Raw genomic sequence first — 21,489 nt, 5'->3', positions numbered from 1 at the left:
TTGCTTTGGAAATTAAGGGGGTTGCACCGGGTGCCACTGCTGGCAGTTGCTGGCAGTAACATCAGGAGAATGGCATAACGATTAAATGCGAGCGAGCTTAAAATTTTGACATTTTAAGTCCCCAAACTGCCGTTGGCAGCTATATTTTTTCGCTTTAGAAATTAAGGGGAGGGGGCGCACCGGGCGCAACTGCTGGTAATTACTGACAGCAACATCAGGAGAATTGCATAACGATTAAATGCGAGCGAGCGAAGCGAGCGAGCTTGAAAATTTTGACATTTTACAGTCCCAAAACTGCCGTTTGTACCTATATTTTTTCGCCTTAGAAATTAAGGGAGGGGCGCACCGGGCGCAACTGCTGGCAATTACTGACAGCAACATCAGGAGAATTGCATAACGATAAAATGCGAGCGAGCTTGAAAATTTTGACATTTTACAGTCCCCAAACTGCCGTTTGTAGCTATATTTTTTCGCTTCAGAAACTAAGGGGAGGGGGCGCACCGGGCGCAACTGCTGGTAATTACTGACAGCAACATCAGGAGAATTGCATAACGATTAAATGCGAGCGAGCGAAGCGAGCGAGCTTGAAAATTTTGACATTTTAAGTCCCCAAACTGCCGTAATATATGTATATATATACATATATATGTATATATATATATATATATATATATATATGTATATATATTTGCTTTGGAAATTAAGGGGGTTGCACCGGGTGCAACTGCTGGCAGTTGCTGGCAGTAACATCAGGAGAATGGCATGACGATTAAATGCGAGCGAGCGAAGCGAGCGAGGCTGAAAATTTTGACATTTTAAGTCACCAAACTACCGTTGGCAGCTATATTTTTTCGCTTTAGAAATTAAGGGGAGTGGGCGCACCGGGCGCAACTGCTGGTAATTACTGACAGCAACATCAGGAGAATTGCATAACGATTAAATGCGAGCGAGCTTGAAAATTTTGACATTTTACAGTCCCAAAACTGCCGTTTGTAGCTATATTTTTTCGCCTTAGAAATTAAGGGGAGGGGGCGCACCGGGCGCAACTGCTGGCAATTACTGACAGCAACATCAGGAGAATTGCATAACGATTAATGCGAGCGAGCGAAGCGAGCGAGCTTGAAAATTTTGACATTTTACAGTCCTCAAACTGCAGTTTGTAGCTATATTTTTTCGCTTTAAAAATTAATGGGAGGGGGCGCACCGGGCGCAACTGCTGGCAATTACTGACAGCAACATCAGGAAAATTGCATAACGATTAAATGCGAGCGAGCTTGAAATTTTTGACATTTTACTGCCGTTTGTAGCTATATTTTTTCGCTTTGGAAATTCGGGGGGGGGGCGCACCGGGCGCAACTGCTGGCAATTACTGGCAGTAACATCAGGAGAATGGCATATAACGGTTAAATGAGAGCGAGCGAAGCGAGCGAGCTTGAAAATGTTGACATTTTAAGTCCCCAAACTGCCGTAATATATATATATATATATATATATATATATATATATACATATATATATTTGCTTTGGAAATTAAGGGGGTTGCACCGGGTGCAACTGCTGGCAGTTGCTGGCGTTAACATCAGGAGAATGGCATAACGATTAAATGCGAGCGAGCGAAGCGAGCGAGCCTGAAAATGTTGACATTTTAAATCCCCAAACTACCGTTGGCAGCTATATTTTTTCGCTTTAGAAATTAAGGGGAGGGGGCGCACCGGGCGCAACTGCTGGCAATTACTGACAGCAACATCAGGAGAATTGCATAACGATTAAATGCGAGCGAGCGAAGCGAGCGAGCTTGAAAATTTTAACATTTTACAGTCCCAAAACTGCCGTTTGTAGCTATATTTTTTCGCTTTGGAAATTCGGGGGGGGGGCGCACCGGGCGCAACTGCTGGCAATTACTGGCAGTAACATCAGGAGAATGGCATATAATGGTTAAATGCGAGCGAGCGAAGCGAGCGAAGCGAGCGAGCTTGAAAATTTTGACATTTTACCATCCAAAAACTGTCGTTTGTAGCTACATGTATATTTTTTTCGCATTGGAGGGAGGGGGCGCCCGGTGCGCCCCCTGGGTCCGCCACTGGTAGTCAAGGGTGTCGGTTTATGTTCATGATTAGGGGAGGTATGACCAGCGAGGGGGCGTCGAAGTGACCAAGCGGGAGAAGGATGTCCAAAATCTGCACTTTATATAGAGCATCCCCTAATGTGTTTGTGTTTGTGAGTGTGTGTGTTTCATATAGATGGAAAAGTTAGGAAATAGCCAAGGTCAAGTCTTATTATTGGCAATGCAAGGCATTTTAATATAGACTAGTATGTAAAACAACACTGCAAAATCAATGATCAAGCTTTGATAGCAAATGTGTACAACCTATCAAACATTGCGCAACATTGCAGCGACTCTTTTTGCCATTCCGATATTCTGAGTACACTGCGCACATCCTGCTTGTATTCAAAATGCCAACCAGGAATCACGCTGAATCACAATCTTTTGTCGTCTCCGGGCTTTTTGAACAATGTTATACCTATTTGATTATATGGTTAAAAGAAATCTAAAAAAAAAAATATCTTTTTTTCTTGATCATTGTTTCATGTCGATTTCAAAAGCAGTTTACTAACCCTTGAATTGCCATTTTCTTAGGTTTTTTCTTTCTTTTTTCCTTTTTTTTAAATCAGCGGATGGGGGGGGGGGGGGGGGCACGTGCCCCCCCCCCATGCCCCCGTAGTTACGCCACTGTTCCTAGACCTAGATATCTAATGAATTTTAGGCGCAATATTTAGTCATCCAACCACAATTTGTAGACTCACATTCAGTTATCTTTCAGTTTTAACTTTCAGTCATTGAAAAAATTCATATCTACTATTACTAAAGATTACCAAGTCCATGTGCTATTACTAATTACATTGAGTAGCAAGTAACTTGCTACTCCCAGAGCTTCCAGAGCTTGCTGCTTCCAGTAGGCTACTATACTGACTGTACTTGGTAGTCAGTGGCGTATCTAGGGAAAACGGCGCCCGTGGCAAGCCCGAAAATTGCGCCCCTACTTTCTGAAAAAGTGTTAAACCCCAACCCCATCCCGGTAAGGACTTTTAAAAAGTCCTCATGATATGCTTTTTGAAGCACTTAAGAGGGGTCTTTTGAGGGTGATTTAAATGTATAAATAGGCAATCCTACATTTTGATATATTTTGGCGAGCGAGCGCAGCAAGCGAGCCGAAAATCTTTATATTTCAGCTTTATACATAACATGGAATTCTTGTCATTTTTGGTTATTAAATCTTTGAATTACAATTCTAATCATAGTGACGGCCTTATAGATAACGATTTGTACCAACAGTGTCCAACCCCATCCCGGTAGGGACTTAAAAAAAGTCCACATGATGTGCTTTTTCAAGCACTTATAGAAGGGGTCTTTTGAGGGTGTTTTAAATGTAATAGATATTGAAGAATTTTGGCGAGCGAGTGCAGCGAGCGAGCCGAAAATTTTTGTATTTCAGCTTACAAAACATGGAATTCTTGTCATTTTTGGTTATCAAATCTTCGAATGACAATTCTAATCAAGATATAGTGACGGTCTTATAGATAACGATTTATACCAACAGTGTTCAACCCCAATCCCATCCCGGTATATGGACTTAAAAAAAGTCCACTTGATATGCTTTTTCGAGCACTTAAAAGGGTTTTTTGAGGGTGATATAAAATCTGATAAATTTTGATAAATTTTGGCGAGCGAGCGCAGCGAGCGAGCCGACAATTTTTGTATTTCACCTTACAAAACATGGAATTCTTGTCAATTTTTGGTTATTAAATCTTACAATTCTAATCAAGATATAGTGACGGCTTCATAGATAACGATTTATGCCAACAAACTAAGGACTTGGAAAAATACTCTGAATTACTACAAGTGAGTGAGCCGAAATTTTTATATTTCCACGTCATCATTACGTTTTGTTCTTCTTATTTTTTTTTTTTGATAAACTTTGGCGAGCGGGCGCAGCGAGCGAGACGAAAATTTTTATATTTCAGCGTTACAAAACATGGAATTCATAGAATTCATGTTTTGTTTTTATCTTGTTTGATTTGGTTTTCTGTTTGCGCTCAGCTTCGCGCGCGGTGCAGTAACGTAGTGTTAACACGTACTGTACACGAGTTCTTTAGTGCGTATGATATTATGTAACTCCATAATGTATCATCATCCACACAAACATTAAAACAAGGAAGAGAGAGAGAGAGAGAGAAAATGAATGCAAAAGAAAGGAAAGGCGGAATTCAAAACGGAAATAAAAGCGGTAAAGACAGCTTTTGTTTCATTTGTCAACATCTAAGCATTGCTGAAGAGGGGTGTTGAATAGCTCAAACACCTCCCTTTTGCCCAAGGGGGGTGTTTGAACACCTTAAACACCCCCCTTTTGGCAAAGGGGGGTGTTTGAACACCCAAAACACCCCCCCTCGGTACGCCCTTGACGGGAATTATTCAATGCAAGGGTTAAATGCAAATGTCTACTGCACCAGTATTCGGTCACCAACGAGCGCCGCAACGTCCCCGATGCTATTTTGCACCAACAGGGTAGAGCGCGATGCATTTTCAGCGGCCTTGCACACGCATTGACATTGAGCGCGCATATCGTGCAGTGTGACTGCGACCGAGCAAATGCTCCTCCAACGAAAAAAACAATCAATTTTAATTTGAAAAATCATCAAAATACGGGCCAGTTTGTGACGACGGAGAACGAACTTTCATAAATCCAGAAGGACATAGTCCTTCAAATAGGCCTAAACGTAAATTTCGGAATTCTTACGAACATTTGAGCAGCGAAGTCCGATCGTTTGGGAGTTTTCGTATGGTAGCGGAAAATCGCAAAGTGAGAAACGGGAAATTTTCGGAGTGGTCACTATACCATGGGGTCAAAACTTAAAGGTCGCACAGAATTTGCAAGGGTCAACCGATTATCACCAAAATCTAATCGATTCTTTCCTGTCATTATCCAGACATCCCCTGAACATTTCGTGCAAATCCGTTTACCCGTTCTCTTGTTATCTTGTACACAAACAAACAAACAAACAAACAAACAAACACACAAACAAACAAACAAACAAACAAACAAAAACCAAACAAACAAACAAACAAACAAACAAACAAACAAACAAACAAACATACGGAACCCTTTACATAACCCCCTGCCGATTTTTATTGGCGTGGGTAATGAGAAATATTGAAGACATGGCATTTGTCTCAAGTCGGTGCACTGTGCTTGTTGTTTGTTGTATTTTTGGCAGAGCAGAACCACATTGTGACTTATGTTCAACTAGTCAGATTGTGTTTGTTTGTTTGTTTGAATCTGAAAAGACAAAACTTTGATCATTGCAATGTTAAAAGGAAGATTGTAGTACATTTGTATATGTGATTTTTATTTTTTTTTTTTGTCAGAGCAAAAGAACATTGTGACTACTGGTCAAGTGTGTTTGCTTGTTTGTTTCCGCATTATAGGGAAAATTTTGATCATCTCAGTGTTAAAATAAAAAACTTAGTTTATCAGAATAATACTTGTGAATTGTGATAGTCAAAATAATGATGATCAAAGTAGTATTGTGACAAAGGTACAGAAAATACAGATTGATACAATTTAAGTGGTGAAAATCATGATAGAGATTGGACCGTATGAACTACTGTAGTTACATGTACCAGGACAACAACCAGTAACTCCACTTGTTTTCATCATCCTGCTCTTCCCTTCACACCCTTCGCTCTACATGCAGGCAATGCAGCACCTCCACACGTTCATTGCTGACTGCGATCGACGCACGGAGATATCGAAGAAGCGCTTGGCAGAGACCCAGGAAAGCCTCAGCGCAGAAGTTAATCAAAAGGTTTGTAGCAAGTGTTCCATCCAAGCACCAATTTGTCTTTCATTGTGATGCCAAATGATCCATCTGTCATTGAAAGAACTTGCCTCTTTGGAGATCATTTAGTTTTCACAGTTGGAACAAATTCCATTAATATGACAGTTTCTGACATACTTGTGAAAGCAGTAAGAAATTTTAGTAAGGTTCTGCATGCACTTTATTTTTTACTTTCTTTTGATTTTTTTTTTTGCATTTTTCTTTGAGCTTCGTGCAATCCATCCTCGCATTGCACACATTTCGTCAGTGTAATCAGCACTTTTGATGAAGGAAACTTATTTCCTTAATATTCCAAAAAGACAAAAACAGAAGAAGAGAGACGTAACTGAAGCACCCACTGTGCTGCATAGCCTCATTTCAGTCACTTACGCAATGTGGCAGCAGCCAGTCCGTAATAGTGACCACAGTCCCTTGAATTTGGTGAGGCAGTGACAGCCAAACAACTGTTATGATCCCGCCACCCGAAAGTAACATCATGTGCGGACAATTTTCACTGAGCGTCAGTCGTTGATACTTTACATCTGTTGGTCATTCTCTCCTCCTCCGGACAGATTTCATCTCTTGAAGGGTTCCTATGAAAGCAGCCTTTAGTGCCATGTTAAAGGAGTTTGTAAGTTGACACAGCAGCAAATACTAAGAGAACATCCCAAACAATAACTCCATGTGCATTATGTTCTTGACATGAATATATATATTTTAAGTGTTTATGAATATATACTTAGACATACATGTATATTTTTCATGTGTCCCTGATGATGTAAAGTCAGTCAGCATTGATCCATATTTTACACATGAACAAGCTGAAGGAAATTTCCAAGAGTGCTATTTTCTCCCTCTTTTTGTTTAAATTTTATTCATTTGCCTTTTATGATGTCTTAACAGGCATGTACAGTACACACTGTGTACAGTAAACCAACTGATGGCAAACATTCAGTAGTTTAAAAAGTTCTGGTGTGATTACTTTGTGACCATTCACAGAGATCAATACTCAAAAATATGATGAAAAAATAGAAAATCAGGGTTTTTCATGAAATTAACAGACTTGAGTACATGGATTATTTTCGGAACAAAGACTGTGAGGATACTGGCTTCTACAGGAATATAATTGTGTGTAGCATAAATCTGCTTTGGTATTTGTTCTATCCTGAAACAACCTTTCTTTCTTTTTGTCCCAGAGATGAAATTTGCTGTCAACCAAAAATGGCTCTCCACCCGTCAAATTCTATTTGGGCTTCTGGCTTGAATAGTTTGAATACATTTCAATCCGACACCATGTTCAGACTTGCTGTAAACCCAACTGTTTATTTGCCATCGCCACGTTTATGTAATACAGTGTGTTTATGCAAAGTACTGTGGGGGACCTTGAATGAGTGGAAAGGGGAGGGAGGATTCAACGACAACACCATAAACATAATTTGTGAGCAAAAATTCCATTTCCTGTCTTGTCACCAAGAATGTTTGTGTGGAATCTCCTGGAGAAAACTTGTCTGGGGCAAAGTTGCATATTTTGTTCCACATTATTCATGGTGTTTCTACCATTTGATCTTTCTCTGAGCACATAAATTTCTGCACCCAAAATTCTTAACTGCATGATATTGCATTCTTTCTGAAGTAACTTCTGCAATGCACATAATTGTTTGGGGATTTCTGAACGCTCTTTTAAGTGGGCCGCAATTGTGTGTGAACTTAAAACTTCTGGCAGTACAAATTCATTTTGACTTGACAGTCTAACTCTTCCAGTGAGTGCTCTATGTGGCCACAAAGTTTATGCAAGGTATAAGCTGTAGTATGTAAGAGCCCATGGACAATTGTGAATGCTTGTGTTGTGATCTGTCTTCTTAGCAATCTTTGTTCCTCCAGGAGTGCGCTTAAATTGCCGTTCACTTGTAGTGCTCTAAAGACAGGCATATCACACTCGCACAAAGTTTTCCAAGAGTGCGCCGGGCAAAATGGGTACGTAAACAAAAAAAAAAGCAACAAAAGAAAACAGAGATAAGAGAAGACACACAAACAAAGAAACGTAATATGAAATGCGTGCGGCGAAACGTGAGTATCCTCATTGATTCCGTAGTGTGTAGACCTTGTCTGACATCTTCCTCTTTCTCCAAGACGCTTGGCGGCGGTCTCATCCTTGGTGTTTTGTTTTGAGGCCGCAACGTGTAGAAGAAGCCGTTGTAAGTGCATAACTTTCTCAAGCAGACTTTTTTTTTTTTGTTCACCTGTGTCGTGTACACTGAATGTTGGGAAAGATCCAGCTTTGTTTAACCAGTCTGCCCCAAAGGTTTGCTGAGAGACCCGGACCAGAGCAGGCAGAAGAAGCAATGGCCACCAAACTTACTCTCTCTACTAATGTATGTACTTCAACTTCAACCCCACATAAATCTCAGTCCGACAACTGCAGTATATCCCTCGGTGCCTCTCAGCTAGACAGTCGTGTCATTATTTGGGATTGTCAGTTGAGAGGCAGAAGGGAATTAAATCCATTTTGAATTGTCATTGTGCCCTTAATGTTCTCAACTGAAGGTACAAGTGAATTCGATGTACAAGAAAAGGAATCAAGAGGTGTCACAGTGCCCTCTTTGTTAACAATAAAAAAGAAAAGACCAATTCAAAACATCTTCATACTTTTACGTATGATGTAGAGAGTGACATCTTGATGCGCAGCCAAATTCACTCCCAGTGCTTATTCACCATTGATGATAACATTTTGCAGTTGTATTTATTTAACCCTATTCTAACTGGGGGGGGGTCAATATGACCACTCCTCGACATTTCGCGCTGCGATTCCGCAACGCGCAAAGATTTTGCCGCATTGTTTCATGACTTTTTTCTTTGAAGTCTCCTGCATATTTTGAGACCAAATTTGCGATGTCCGGGTACACCGTTCTGAAGTTACGTAATGTTTTGCGTATGCATGTCCACCCGAAAATGGCTCAAATTCATGATATCGTGTGCAAATCCAATGCAAATTGTGTTTTTTGCTTAAATTGATATTTATTAGATTATTTCAACTTTTAACCATTGAAATTAATCAATTTTAATACAGATAAGCGTGAAAAAGTGCCTGCAACAAATTTTGGCCTAAAAACAATAGAAAACAAAAGGTGAAAAATACAATGACATACATAAGAAATAATTTTTAACAAAGCAACAAAACACAAAAGAAATTGATTTTGGTTGTGCTATTTTTTTACAAGAAAATTGTGCAATGTGTCTTGAGGAACTCTTGCACAAAAATTTAGCAATCATTCAATCTTCTTAATGGAGTTATAGGTGAAAATATGATTTCATGCGTAAACTTGCATAATTAATGTACTGACAATAGAAAATCAAAATTTTTCTTTTGTATGACCATGCAATCTTGTAGTTGACATCCGGCTTTATGTTCAGGCAAAATTTTGCGGCAATCGCGCAATCTGCGGCCGAGATCTGAAGGGGGTCAAATTGACCCCCCCCCCCCCAGTAAAAACTTTGTCTCAAATAGCCCAGTTAGAATAGGGTTAAAGCTTTTTGTTCTCACTTACAGTCACCGAGATTCAATTTGCAGCAAGGTGTAAAAAGCAGAGATAGAGGAGCCACTGCGTACCTCTTGGTTACCATTATGTGTCCATGCCACACACCTGTAGTGTTTAGTTGGACGTCACCAGAAAGTTTTGTGCATGTGCGTGGGAGCTGTGTGGACAGAGGATCCCCCTTGGAGGCTCCATGTGTAGAAGCAGAAAATGATTTGGTGTTTTTCAAGAACCCATGAATATAAAGCAGCAGTGCTGTTGTGTGTTCTAGAGGTTTTCTGTAATGCAATGAGAACACGTTTCTAGTAAAAGCCCTTACAAGTCTTGCCCATTATTTCTTTTGAAAAGTAGACTAGATTGAGTATGTATGTATTAAATCATAGACATAGGATATTGTGTCCGAAAATTGGCGTTTAAATCTGCATTTAAATGTCCCTGATTTTCAGTGACATTTCTCTAAATTTGTATATATAAGTTTGGAGAAAAACCTTGTTTAAAACATATTCAAAGTTATTGATATTTTCTCAAAAGAAAAGCTAGCACCAAGCTATTCTGCCATCTTTTACATAGTGAATGCATCTCAATACAGTCCACTTTCCATGTATTCATTGTTGCTGTATCAAGCAAGTCACTGGCAAGCTTTCGGATTGTTGGGAACAAACTTTGTCATGCAATTTTAAATACCTTCATTAATTGCTCTACTCTCCAGAGAGCTTCCTGATGATTGTTTAATCCACTCAGCATTTTTTGAGAGACTATCCAAGTTCATTTATTCCAATCCATACCATTTCTTTATTCCTCACACCCTTGGAAAAATAAGAGTGTCATCGATGGAGTCCCCATGTAAACCAGCTGCTACTACTAGGTGCATTGCAGAGAACCTTCTGGACACACATGTGTCAGACACACCTGCAAGACACACTGATCAAAGTGCTTAGGAAAAGGGGAAGCTGATGCAGAAGCAGTGACCATGAGCCTGTTGAAAGAGAACTGAGAGAGCAAGAATTAGATGGACAGAGAGAAGCATTTGGCAGATACATGCACTTGAAGATTTCTGCTGAACAGCCACTCTCGCAAATCTAGCTGAGAGGATTGGTTCTGGTAGGAATGTGGAATGTTTGATGCAGAGTGTTTTGTTTGTCATGGATCTTTTCACCTGTGGGATAAAATAAGTGAAAGGACAAACTTGCGTTCCAAAGCTTTCTCACCTTTGATATTTAGATGCTATGCCTGCGTTACAACAAAGTTTGTAGTGTTGGCTTTTATAGAGGTGAAATGGTGGGAAACTCCCCCCCCCCCCCCCCCCCCAAAAAAAAAAAAAAAAAAGAAAGAAAAAAGAAGAAAATATGAAATACATAGCCATCCATTTGGACATGTTAATACCTCCACAATTTCCAATAATTTTTCATGCCTGCAAGATGAATTCCTGTAGTACTGTTGATGCCAAATATTTAGTGGGCATATTTCACAAATCGGGAATTGAAAGGCAATTTGCTTTGCATCTGTGGTTTCAAATTATTAATCTCACAAGTAAGGCCACTCATAACAAAAGTTCCAAGGCGTGTGTCTGCTGCAATGTGTTTGGATAGGATACTGCACAACGTGAGATGGGCAGTTTCTCGGCGCTTCTGCCCTAGAATGTTCAATGTTGATTTTCCGAGTTGATTACGAAAGGAGTGTGTTCCACGTGTTGCGTCGACCTCTATCTGAGATGTGTTTTTCCATGATTACATATTCATCTGTCAGGGGTAGAATCCCTTGACCAAGTGGTCTGAGTTTGTAGGAATGCAACCTGCAATGTAGTCTCTGTTCAAGCAGTATGTAAAGTGAGGCAGCATTTCTATACACATCCAGCTCAGTGCACCTTTCCACCTGTACATCGGGGAAGGACTTGTGTACCAGACATTCAATTTTTCTTGAGTACAGTGACGCACGTTGGCAAGCAGACTTGTGGGCCTTGTTCGGAGGCATTGAGCACTAGTCACAGATAGTCTTCATCAGCAACCATTCATGTTATACGTGGGAGGCCTCGTACAATTTGCCAGCCACCAAACTGGTAATCGTGCTTTCAAGAAATACTGACAGAGCCTTGTGAATTTTCTGTTACTTGGCACCTAAAACTTGTGCATCATCTGTTGTGATACCAGCTTTTGTAAATCAATTGTACGAGGTAGAAACATTTCCCTCTACCCCCAGCCCAAAAGGGGAAATTAGTGAATACCAAAAAAAAAAAAAAGGATAGAAAAAATATGCAGTTTCGTCTAGTTTCAGAATGAGGAGTGATATCTTGATTCACATACAATTAAACAGATGTTGCCTCAACACATTGATACAGCTTTCTGAGGGAGATTTAAAGCTGTTTTGATAGTGTTACAGTACACTGAATTCTTTACAACATAATAGCGATTCTCATGCAACTAACAGATATAAAGTACAGACATAAAGACATCTGTATAAAGTGTATGCGGTAGGACATTCCTTAAAAAATCAGTGAAGTGTCTATGATCTCATCAGTAGCAAGAGCCCCTCAGTCTTACATGCTAGAGATCAGTAGACCTTGAATGCCTTCCTTTTTTTTTAATTTGATTAGGGGTTGAGGCAAGTGAGTGACTTTGTGTCTTATTTTTTTCCAGAAGTTGCCCAACATTGGTGTTAAAGCTATATCGTTCAACAGGTGTGTGGCATGGAGCACTGTATTTCAGTAGCAAGTATGAAATGCACTCGACAATAACTGCACAGTTACTTCAAGTATTCTCTATAAAGATGCAGTAGAGTATCGGAAATTTGCGGGGAATGTTTCTAATTCATTTGTTCCTCCCATCTCCCCCCACTTCCCCCACGCTTTCTCTCCGTTTCTCTCTCTCTGTCTCGCTCTCTCCTCTTCTGGGACTGCTCACGGTAGGCTGACAAGGTGCACGAGCTGGCGGAGACGCTTGGGAAGAAGATCGCGGATGCGGAGAAGCACGGTGAAGAGGGCAATGTGGAGAAGTCCATGGAGGTCATGGCTGAGGTGGAAGAGACTCGCAAGAAGAAGATTGCAGCAGAGGTGAGACCCTTCTTTAACACGTGAGCTACGGTGTACACCATATATTCAGTGAGTCATAATATTTTTGTGAATCGGGACTTGGCGACAATTGTGACCCGCTCCAACAAAAGGATCCTAAAGTCACTGATGGCTGAGTGGAGAAAATTGAGTTTGAAGGGGCATCATCAAAATTGGTCAAAACAATCAGATTTCTGTTTTGGCATAATTTTGTAGTCTAATGTTTTGTCTATCATCTGCCGAAATTTCGAACCTAAATGATCAAAGGAAAGGCAAGAAATCAGCGTTTTTCTGGGCCATGATTATCCGACTTTCAACGTAACAGAAACGTGTCCGAAGATCTAGCACCACAGCTAGACTCCACCCCTAGCAATGAGCTAGTGATCTTATTGGTCAGTGCATGGCATCCTAATTACTGATTGGTCGTGCGTAGACCAGTTGCTGGGAGCATGCCTTCTATTGTCAAGCGGTGAAAACTGTCTCGCCTCTCCTTGAACATGATAGCGTCGGAAGGTAAACTTTGAAGGCGTTTTTCTCAAAACTCTGATTTCCTCAACCACTTGACATGCGCTAATAAAATCATCGATATCTCCGCAACCAGTTGTGTTATATATGAAATTAAAGTAGAAGAGTAAGGGAATAATGTCATGCCATTTTCAGAAAATTGTCATCCCTGACTTTCAGATCCTTTGGTTGTAGCGGGTCACAATTTCGCTAGTGGTTAGATTCGTGATCTTGGAGCACGGAAATGAATGGAGAAGTATATGTGTGCACACCACATTCATGTCACGATCAAAGTTATCAATTTGGTGTGTTTTAAAATTTGTGAATAACACCCGACTAGGGAAATTCGCGTAATGGAATAAAAATCTTGTGAAATATATACAGCGTATACAGTACTTAGAAAAGGGGTCTTGCCGGGCAATGACCTTGTGTCTGCTATGTGACGGATACGCCACTGATACATGTCAATGTGAATCACAGGTATTTTCATCTCAGAAATTCCTACCGCCTCCTCCAAAAGAACAACTTTGGTTTAGCCATTTGCCAGGTTGACTCTCTGTAACGATATATTGCTCGTTGCAATCAAGGTATATATGTAATATACAAAAAGAACAATCTATCACTGTCCCCTTGCCTGCACCCAGTCCTAACCACCATGTCTGTATGGGTGACAATATACATGTAGCTAGCTACTGTACCTGCTGTACCTGTGTGCATACGGCCAATGCTGTATTATTTTTATTAGGGATACAATGGATTTGATAATTGAGAAGCAGTAAGCATGACTTATGTGTTTATTTTTAAAAAAGGCACAGGTAGTCAAAAATCATATCACACAATGTATATACCCAATGAAGTCCATAAATCCCTTTTACTACTTCTTGGTATTCTCTTCATACAAATTGTAGCCATGCTGTAGATATTTCTTTGGCATGTGTCTTTAAAGCAAGAACAGCTAAACAAGTCTTCTTTAGTCAGGCAGTCTCTTTTAAGACTGGAGATATCATGGTTCTGCCTCTTATAGAACTTAAGACAGTTATCATTCACATTCTTTCACCTTCAGTAAAATTCAAATTTTCTCAATGTAGGAGGACCTGAGGAATTCCATGCCAGCATCGACGTACCAGCAGCAGAAGCTGAGGGTGTGCGAAGTCTGTGGGGCCTACCTGGGACTGCAGGACAATGACCGCCGCTTGGCTGATCACTTTGGGGGCAAGCTCCATCTGGGATTCATCGAAATCAGGGAGAAACTGCAGTGGCTCATGGTAAGGATGCTGGGAGGTATTTACAGTTGTGTTGATTGGGATTGTCAGGCTCATTACAGACAGAGACAATTCAAAGGATGATGTATAGACTTCCATCCTTATTGTTGCAGCGAACTTTATTTTAGGCAGAACATCAGTGGAGAATTCTGGGCCCCTCGAAAGTTTACATTTAGAACATCATGTTATTCATAGATGAAAACTTCAAAATAAGAATCAGTGTGATATACAGTCAAACCTGTCTATAGCGGCCACCCCAAGGGAGATGAAAAAAGTGGCTGTTGTAGACAGGTGGCCGCTATAGACATGGTCATTAACATGCTTTTCTCCTGGGGAGCATTGTGTTTGGTGGTTGCATACAGCAGATGGTCACTATAGACGGTCGCTGTACGCAGGTTTGACTGTACATGTATTTGGGATTGAGACCGAAGCCTAACTGCATTTGAAAGAAGATAACCAATACTGGATATTTCAATATTCTGTGTATAAACTACAATGTATAATAGCAAGTTTTGAGGTGATGTCATCATCAGCTGACTCATTTATATATTTATATTGACTGTTCAAGAACTGTAGTGTAAAAATTAGCCAAACTTCACAATTTCATAGCTTCTTTAATTTTTATCAGTTTTTGATCAAATTGTCATTGTTGTGCTTATAAGATTTTACTCTTCCTTCTCAGGATACATTATAATTAGTGCAGAATTCCCTGTATGATAAGTGAAATACCTCAGTCCTGATAGCAACTTGTTGGTGTACAATGTCAATAGCATTTCAAGACATTAGTCCTGAGAAAGTAAGCTACAAATCCAAAAAGAGTCAGTACCACTAATCTCAAAAGCTGTGTGTGGTTCATTAATGCAGATGGCTAATGCTCTGGTATGTAACACATGTGTCTCTTGTCCTGTGTCCGCAGAACTTCTCGGAGCAGCAACGGGAGCAGCGCCGGGCAGAGCGCGAGAGGGACGATGACGACGACTACTCCAGGGACAGGGAAGGCTACAAGGGCGGCAGGGATTACCGGGAGAAGGAGCGGGACAGCTACCGGGACAGAGATCGGGATCGGGATCGGGACAGGGACAGGGAGCGAGACAGGGACAGGGACAGGGACAGGGACAGGGACCGGGACAGAGACAGAGACAGAGACAGAGATCGAGATCGAGAAAGGAGAAGGTCCAGTATTGCATTTGTCTCTGATTAACCTGTTGAAGACTACTTGCGAATATACTCGGGCAGGTGTCCATGTTAACCAGTTGAGGACGGTCTAATTTTGCTACAACACGCATTTCCCATAGACATCTGCCCGAGTATACTCAGGACTCGTCTTCAATGTGTTGATTGCGTGTCATAGCAAAATCAGACTGTCCTCAACAGGCTAAGATTTGGATACATGCATTCACTGTGGCTAAGTGCCATCCCATGGCATTATTGTGCATTGTATACATTTCCTGTGAATGCCAGTTACACTGAAACAGAGGGAGACACCGACCTTACGCTGATGCATGTACTTTACCTTTGAATTTTGGTCTTGGGTTAGGTGTGCTTATGATTGAAGCAAATGCTACCCCACCAGCTCTCTATGGCTTCCATAGAAGGGGACCTTACCCCCCAAATGTATATGAGGATCAGTGAGTGCAGAAATAGTAGCAGTTCTTATTAGTGATGTTGGAGGAAAATTTGACAAGCCAGTGAAACGTTCAGAATTTTAAACTCCATGTGCCATTATCGCTGATGAATAAGAAGGCTTCAACGTTTTGTGATTTCACGTTAGCGGCCTAGACATGAAGAAATAAGAAAAGCAATTCCAGAAAATTGAATCTTTTAGAGTACACATTCCTTTGACTTGGTACTGACATATCTTACAGGTAAGATTATTACCCCCACCTTCTGAAAGAAGCAAGTCAAGTGCTCTTTTAATGCTGAGATATTTCAGTCTGGTACTCAAATATGAGTTAAGACCAGCTGCAAAAGTGAGCTCTTTTTAGGTAAGGTTTGTCCCAAGTTCTGAGTTTGTGTTAGCATGGATTTAAGTGCATGATGTGCATGTATTGATAATCTTTCAGCAGCATTGCACCATGTAAATGCAGAAAGTGCTAGTGTTCATGATCAACCACCATTCCCCCTTCTAAATTGTGTCCTCTCACAGGTCTCGATCGAGGTCCAAGTCCAGGAGCAGACGCGGTAGGAGGAGTCGATCCAAGGAGAGAAGACACAGGTGAGTCTGGGATGTCTGTTCAGGAGCGATAGCTACCAATAGCATTATTCCTGTAATATAGGTGACCACCCACCTCAAAACCCACAAAAAGTAGGCCGAAATGAATTTCCAGTTTTCTACATAATGTAAAAGAGTAAGCTCTGAGCTTTAAAATGCTTCATGTATATATCTTGTAAGAATTGGACCATCCTAACCCATTCAAAAATATTTGAAATAGGAGAGAGTAAGGAGCTGCAGTTTCATAGAAAATGGAGAAAAGAGGATTTAAAGATTAGGGTTACTCAGGCGTGTTGTGCAGAAGTATCAATTTCCCAGTGAGAGCAGCACCTGTCCAAAAGAATATGGGCCAGAAAAAGTGCTGATACAATGTATCTGAATTCAGGTTTTGTTCTAAGCTGCCAAATTTTGACAGTAGGTAGAGAAAAAATTACTCTCTGATAAGGTAAACTTGAGTTGGTCAATCCAAATTACATATTTTGATCCATTAAGCCTAGCTCACACCTTTGCGTTTCGAGCTTGCGTTCAGCTGCGTATTGCCCGAACGCAGTCTAACGCAGCCCAACGCAGCACTACGCAATGAAACGAGCTAATACGAGGTTAATACGCAGACTAACGCAGAGGCTTTGCGTTCTAGCTCGCTAGTTTGAAATTTTTTCAAACATCCGCAACTGAACGCAAGATCAAAATTCATACGAGCTAAGATGAGGAACAACCAGCTAGAGCGAGCAAGGACGAGCAAGGGCGAGCGACAACGAGCTGCTTAACGCAGGCCAACGCAGCTTTACTTTGAACTGCGTTTCACTGCGTATGGTTACGATACCTGCTCGCTTCACCTCGACTTACCTCGCTTTAGTTCGCGTTACCTCGCTTTACCTCGCATCATCTCACTCTACTCCTAGTACTCTGCTCGCATTAGCAAGGACCGTTGCGGATGTAACTCGCTTCATTGCGAATCTAGCTCGTCCGTCGCTCGCTCCCCCTCGTTCATCCTCGCCTTACCTCGTTCCTCCTCGATCCTGTTCGATGCTGCTCGCTTTAGCTCGCTATGACTGCGTATACATCTGTTCATACAAAATCTAGTTAGATTTAATCAAAATTCACTTAGTTGACTTAGAAACACAATACGCTTACCAAATCATGAAGCTTTTGGAATGATTGTGTGCTTTCAGCAACATCAGATTCAAACATATCAGTTTTTAAAAACACCTCAAACTGAGTTTCCCGCTGTTATTGTAGGTTTTGTGGAAAATCTTTTTTTTTTTCTCAGAATTGTATTACCACACAATGTATATTGCTGAAAAGTATTTTTTTAAACACAGTAATATGCTCTGTTCAGTCCTCAACAACTGCAGGTAATGAGCAAGGTTGTCATTCCTGTTATAGTGACCGTAGGCAAGCCATTTTGAAATAATCTGTAGTGAAAATAATGTCCTGACCCTATACGGAAAAGTTGGCTTCAGACCATGAAAACAACATTCAGACTCGATTTCATTCTATGACCCAGAAAACCTATAATACAGAATAAATTTTGAAAATTATTGTGAAATGTTTATTTTTTTAAACAATGGAAATGACTTTTGAATTTCAGATGGCGGCCATATTGGATTTGGCCAATATGGCCTCAGGGTGCCCTTCTTGGAGCCCATCAAAAATTGAAGTAGTATGGTTTTGGCAACACTTGTACCAAATTTAGTGCTTTTTGAAGAATTTGAACCAAAAAGTCTTTGTGCCCCCCCCCCCCCCGTAACTGTAAAATGTAAATATATATATATATATATATATATATATATATATATATATACCAGTGAAGCTCCCTACGAGCTTATAACGCAGCATTGCGAACTGATACGCAGCGGATCGAGCCGGAACGAGTAACAGTCGAGTGGATGAGCAGTGAAACGAGGAGAAGCGAGTTCATGCGAGCTGCTAGTGAGCTAGTGCGAGATGCTACGAGCTATTGCGAGATACCAGCGAGCAACGAACGAGTGGCGAACGAGGTACACGCGCAACGGGGCGAGCAAACTTCGTACTGAATCGTACTGTTACGAGCAAAAGCGAGCTGGAGCGAGGTGAAAAGCAAACTAAGGCAACCGTAGGCAACCATTTTGTACAAAATATACGAGCTACAACGCAACAATGTGACTGCTACAAAATATTTTGCCACGGAGTGCTGCGTTGGGCTGCTTTAAGGCTGCGTTCGACTGACGCAGCTATACGCAGCTAAAACCGCAAAGGTGTGAGCTGGGCTTTACAGAGAATCCTAATCTGGGACTTTTGGTGGGTTTTGAGCTGGGCAGTCACATTATACAATTTGTGGGTTTTTCTTTTTGTACAGCCTAGTAACAAAGCATTTCATTCACCTGCTCCCTACAATTCAGTTCCCCAGTCAGGGATTCATGGAGTTGTTGCTAGGTAGGGCAAGCTTCCGGCTGTGATTGATGCTGTTTCAAATAGGGACAACTTTTGTGAACAAAGTATGGATGGAATTTGAATATATTACTGACACAGTCTATTACACAGTCAGCACAGAGATGGCTCATTGAGAGTCGTTTGAATCTGGTCTGATAAGTCAATATAAAGAGAGTGAAGACCCCAGAATGTTGGTTCCTGAAGATCAGATCAGCATGGATTGTCTCTTAGTTGGTAATCTAAAAGGGCTGTGACCTACCGAGTCTGAAAGCTTCTGGAGCATCTTGCAAGGAACCTGGTTCATAGGGAGCCAGTGAATTCCAGTGGTCCCTCAAAAGCACTCCTGCTAAAAAACTGATCCTAGGCATGAATTTGGAAAATTATCCCTCAATGAACAAGCTCTCACGGGACGATACGGTAGGGTCTACTCCTCATGGGCGAGTAGTCACCAGGGATCACCATCAGTTTTATTCTTGATCTGTAGAGGTTAGCAGCCATGCGTATTAATATAGATCATTATTCCCCTTTAAGAATTTTTCCTTGTCAAATACATATCAAATTTATGAAATCTATATAAGCCTTGTCACTTTTTTTCTTCTTTTCACCAAAGGACTATGTTACAACCCTCTAAAAAAGTGGGGGATCCTGCTCAGTTTTCATATGTTGTTGTCAATATTTGATACGTAGGTCCCGATCACGATCTCGAGACCGTGAAGACCGCAGAAGGCACCGCAGCCGCGAGAGGGAGCGGGAGCGCAGGCACAGATCCCGGTCCAGGGAGCGAAGGCGCAGATCACGGTCTCGGGAGCGCAAGCGGCGGGACCGTCGCCACCGGAGTCGTTCCAGGGATCGAGAGAGGCGGCGGCGCTCCAGCTCCCGCGAGAGTGACTACCAGCAGGAGGAGCGCAGGCCCGAGGCAGCATCCCACGAGGAATACGAGGAGGGGGAGATGAGGCAGGAGGACTTCGAAGAGAAGAGGGGACTGTCCAGTTCACCAGAGGATGGGGAGAGGCGAGATGGATCCTACCAAGAGGAGGATTTGAAGAATGGAGGCGACAGAGAGATGGGCGAGCGGGAGGAAGAGGAGGAGGGAGAGGAAGACATGGAGCGTGAACCTGCATTTTAAAGCAAGAGACAATATTCAGGGGACAGATTGCCCTTTTTTTTTTCCAGTGCTTGTACAGAGACAGCCGTTTGAGGACCACCCTATTTTGTGCATCATCATCCTTCCGCAAAAGTGGTTTCGACAGAGCAGTTAAAGGAATCGTATCGTTTTGGTTGAGACCTAACTTCAGGTTTCTAACATTTTTTTTTGTGAGATAATGAGAAATGTTTTATGAAATATGAAAGAACATGTAATTCCAAGAGGGATTCAATGTTTATTTGATGAAAATTGGTTTTGAAATGGCTAAGATATCCAAAACAGAGCGATCCTAATAAAAGGTGGGACCCACCTTTTAACATGATTGCTTTGTTTTACTTTGTTTTTGGATGTCTCAGCCATTCGAAAACCGATTTTCATCAAATAAACTCTGAATTCCTCTTAGAATAGTATGATCTGTACTATTTCATAAGTGGTTTCTCGGCTGTCACAAAAAGTTAAAAGCCCAATTCTCATCTCTACCAAAAAGTATATCATCCCTTTAAGCATGCGCTCTTTAATGTTGCTACATAGAAAAAAAAAAAAAAAATCCGTTGCCACTTTTATAGTGTCTGGCAGTTGTTGACTAGCTTTCAGGGAAAAAGTGAATAAGTGAATGGGTGACATCTACATAAATGTCAGGTATCCTGATCAATTTGTCTTTGTTTTGTCTGCCCTTATTGATAATTTTGACAATATTTTAGTAACTCATTGATAATTTTGACAATGTTTTTGTAAGTATCCGTAGGATGCCCAATCTGTGAAGGATAAGGCAAAGAAATTCTGTTACAAGGATGTATTAACATTTTAAGCTGCTATCATGTAAGTTATTTGACATATTTATAAGCGCCGATTTTGTTTTTCCCTTTTTAATGTTCAAGGAGCTGTGGTACATTGTACAGATGTATTGATTTTTTTGTTACTGATCCCATGGATTTATTCATGATATTCTGTTGGTGTGAATGAACATGTAAGCATAATTATAATGGAAACAAGATTCTCCTCTCTCAAATGTAATGTAGAAGTGGTTTTGACTATGCAATATGGAATATCAAAGGAAGCCTCTTTGGGATGGATAGTGCATGGGTAGGGGGGATGTGGTGCTCAGGGGTCACAAAGGAGATATTACCATTATTTGGATTTATCTGTCATAAATGTGACTTTATTACCTCAGCAGATAAGCATGAAACACCCCTTGAGCTAATAAAGTAAATGTAGAGAGAGACATGCACCATTGAATCTTGGTACAAAGAGGTCAGCATAGTAAAGTACCTGATAAAAGAAACAACTTGTTTTTCTTTTACTTTTCTAGTGGAACAGATTTCTGTACGTTTTGATAGTGTTGCTTCTGTTCGTATAACAAACAAACTATGAAAACAAATAACAACAGATTTGATATAATGAATACAAATTCTGTTCACAATGGCGTCTTCATGCTGAGTTTCTGCAATTAAGTTTGCTAGAGAGCAGTCAGCAGTTGTCAGTGTGTCTGAAGCTTTCATTCA

General features: G+C 41.0%; 1 protein-coding gene across 1 annotated transcript in view; it reads left to right on the top strand.

Annotated features, from left to right (window-relative positions):
* LOC139742007 (putative RNA-binding protein Luc7-like 2) overlaps positions 1–20,218 on the top strand; it is a 29,114-nt gene extending 8,896 nt beyond the window's left edge. Inside the window, exons 4-9 of the mRNA XM_071652569.1 lie at positions 5,755–5,865; positions 12,313–12,456; positions 14,046–14,222; positions 15,136–15,392; positions 16,366–16,434; positions 19,531–20,218. Coding sequence (XP_071508670.1) covers positions 5,755–5,865; positions 12,313–12,456; positions 14,046–14,222; positions 15,136–15,392; positions 16,366–16,434; positions 19,531–19,969 — 1,197 coding nt within the window. The 3' untranslated portion in view covers positions 19,970–20,218. The remainder of the gene's footprint in view (positions 1–5,754; positions 5,866–12,312; positions 12,457–14,045; positions 14,223–15,135; positions 15,393–16,365; positions 16,435–19,530) is intronic.
* The last annotated feature ends 1,271 nt before the right edge of the window (positions 20,219–21,489 follow it).

This window comes from Diadema antillarum, unplaced genomic scaffold (assembly GCF_040938485.1).
Source record: "Diadema antillarum isolate AM-2024a unplaced genomic scaffold, OU_Dant_1.0 seq00000973_RagTag, whole genome shotgun sequence".
Classification (NCBI taxonomy): Eukaryota; Metazoa; Echinodermata; class Echinoidea; order Diadematoida; family Diadematidae; genus Diadema; species Diadema antillarum.
Note: the sequence above shows the minus strand (reverse complement) of the source record. Positions and strands in the feature narration are given on the sequence as shown.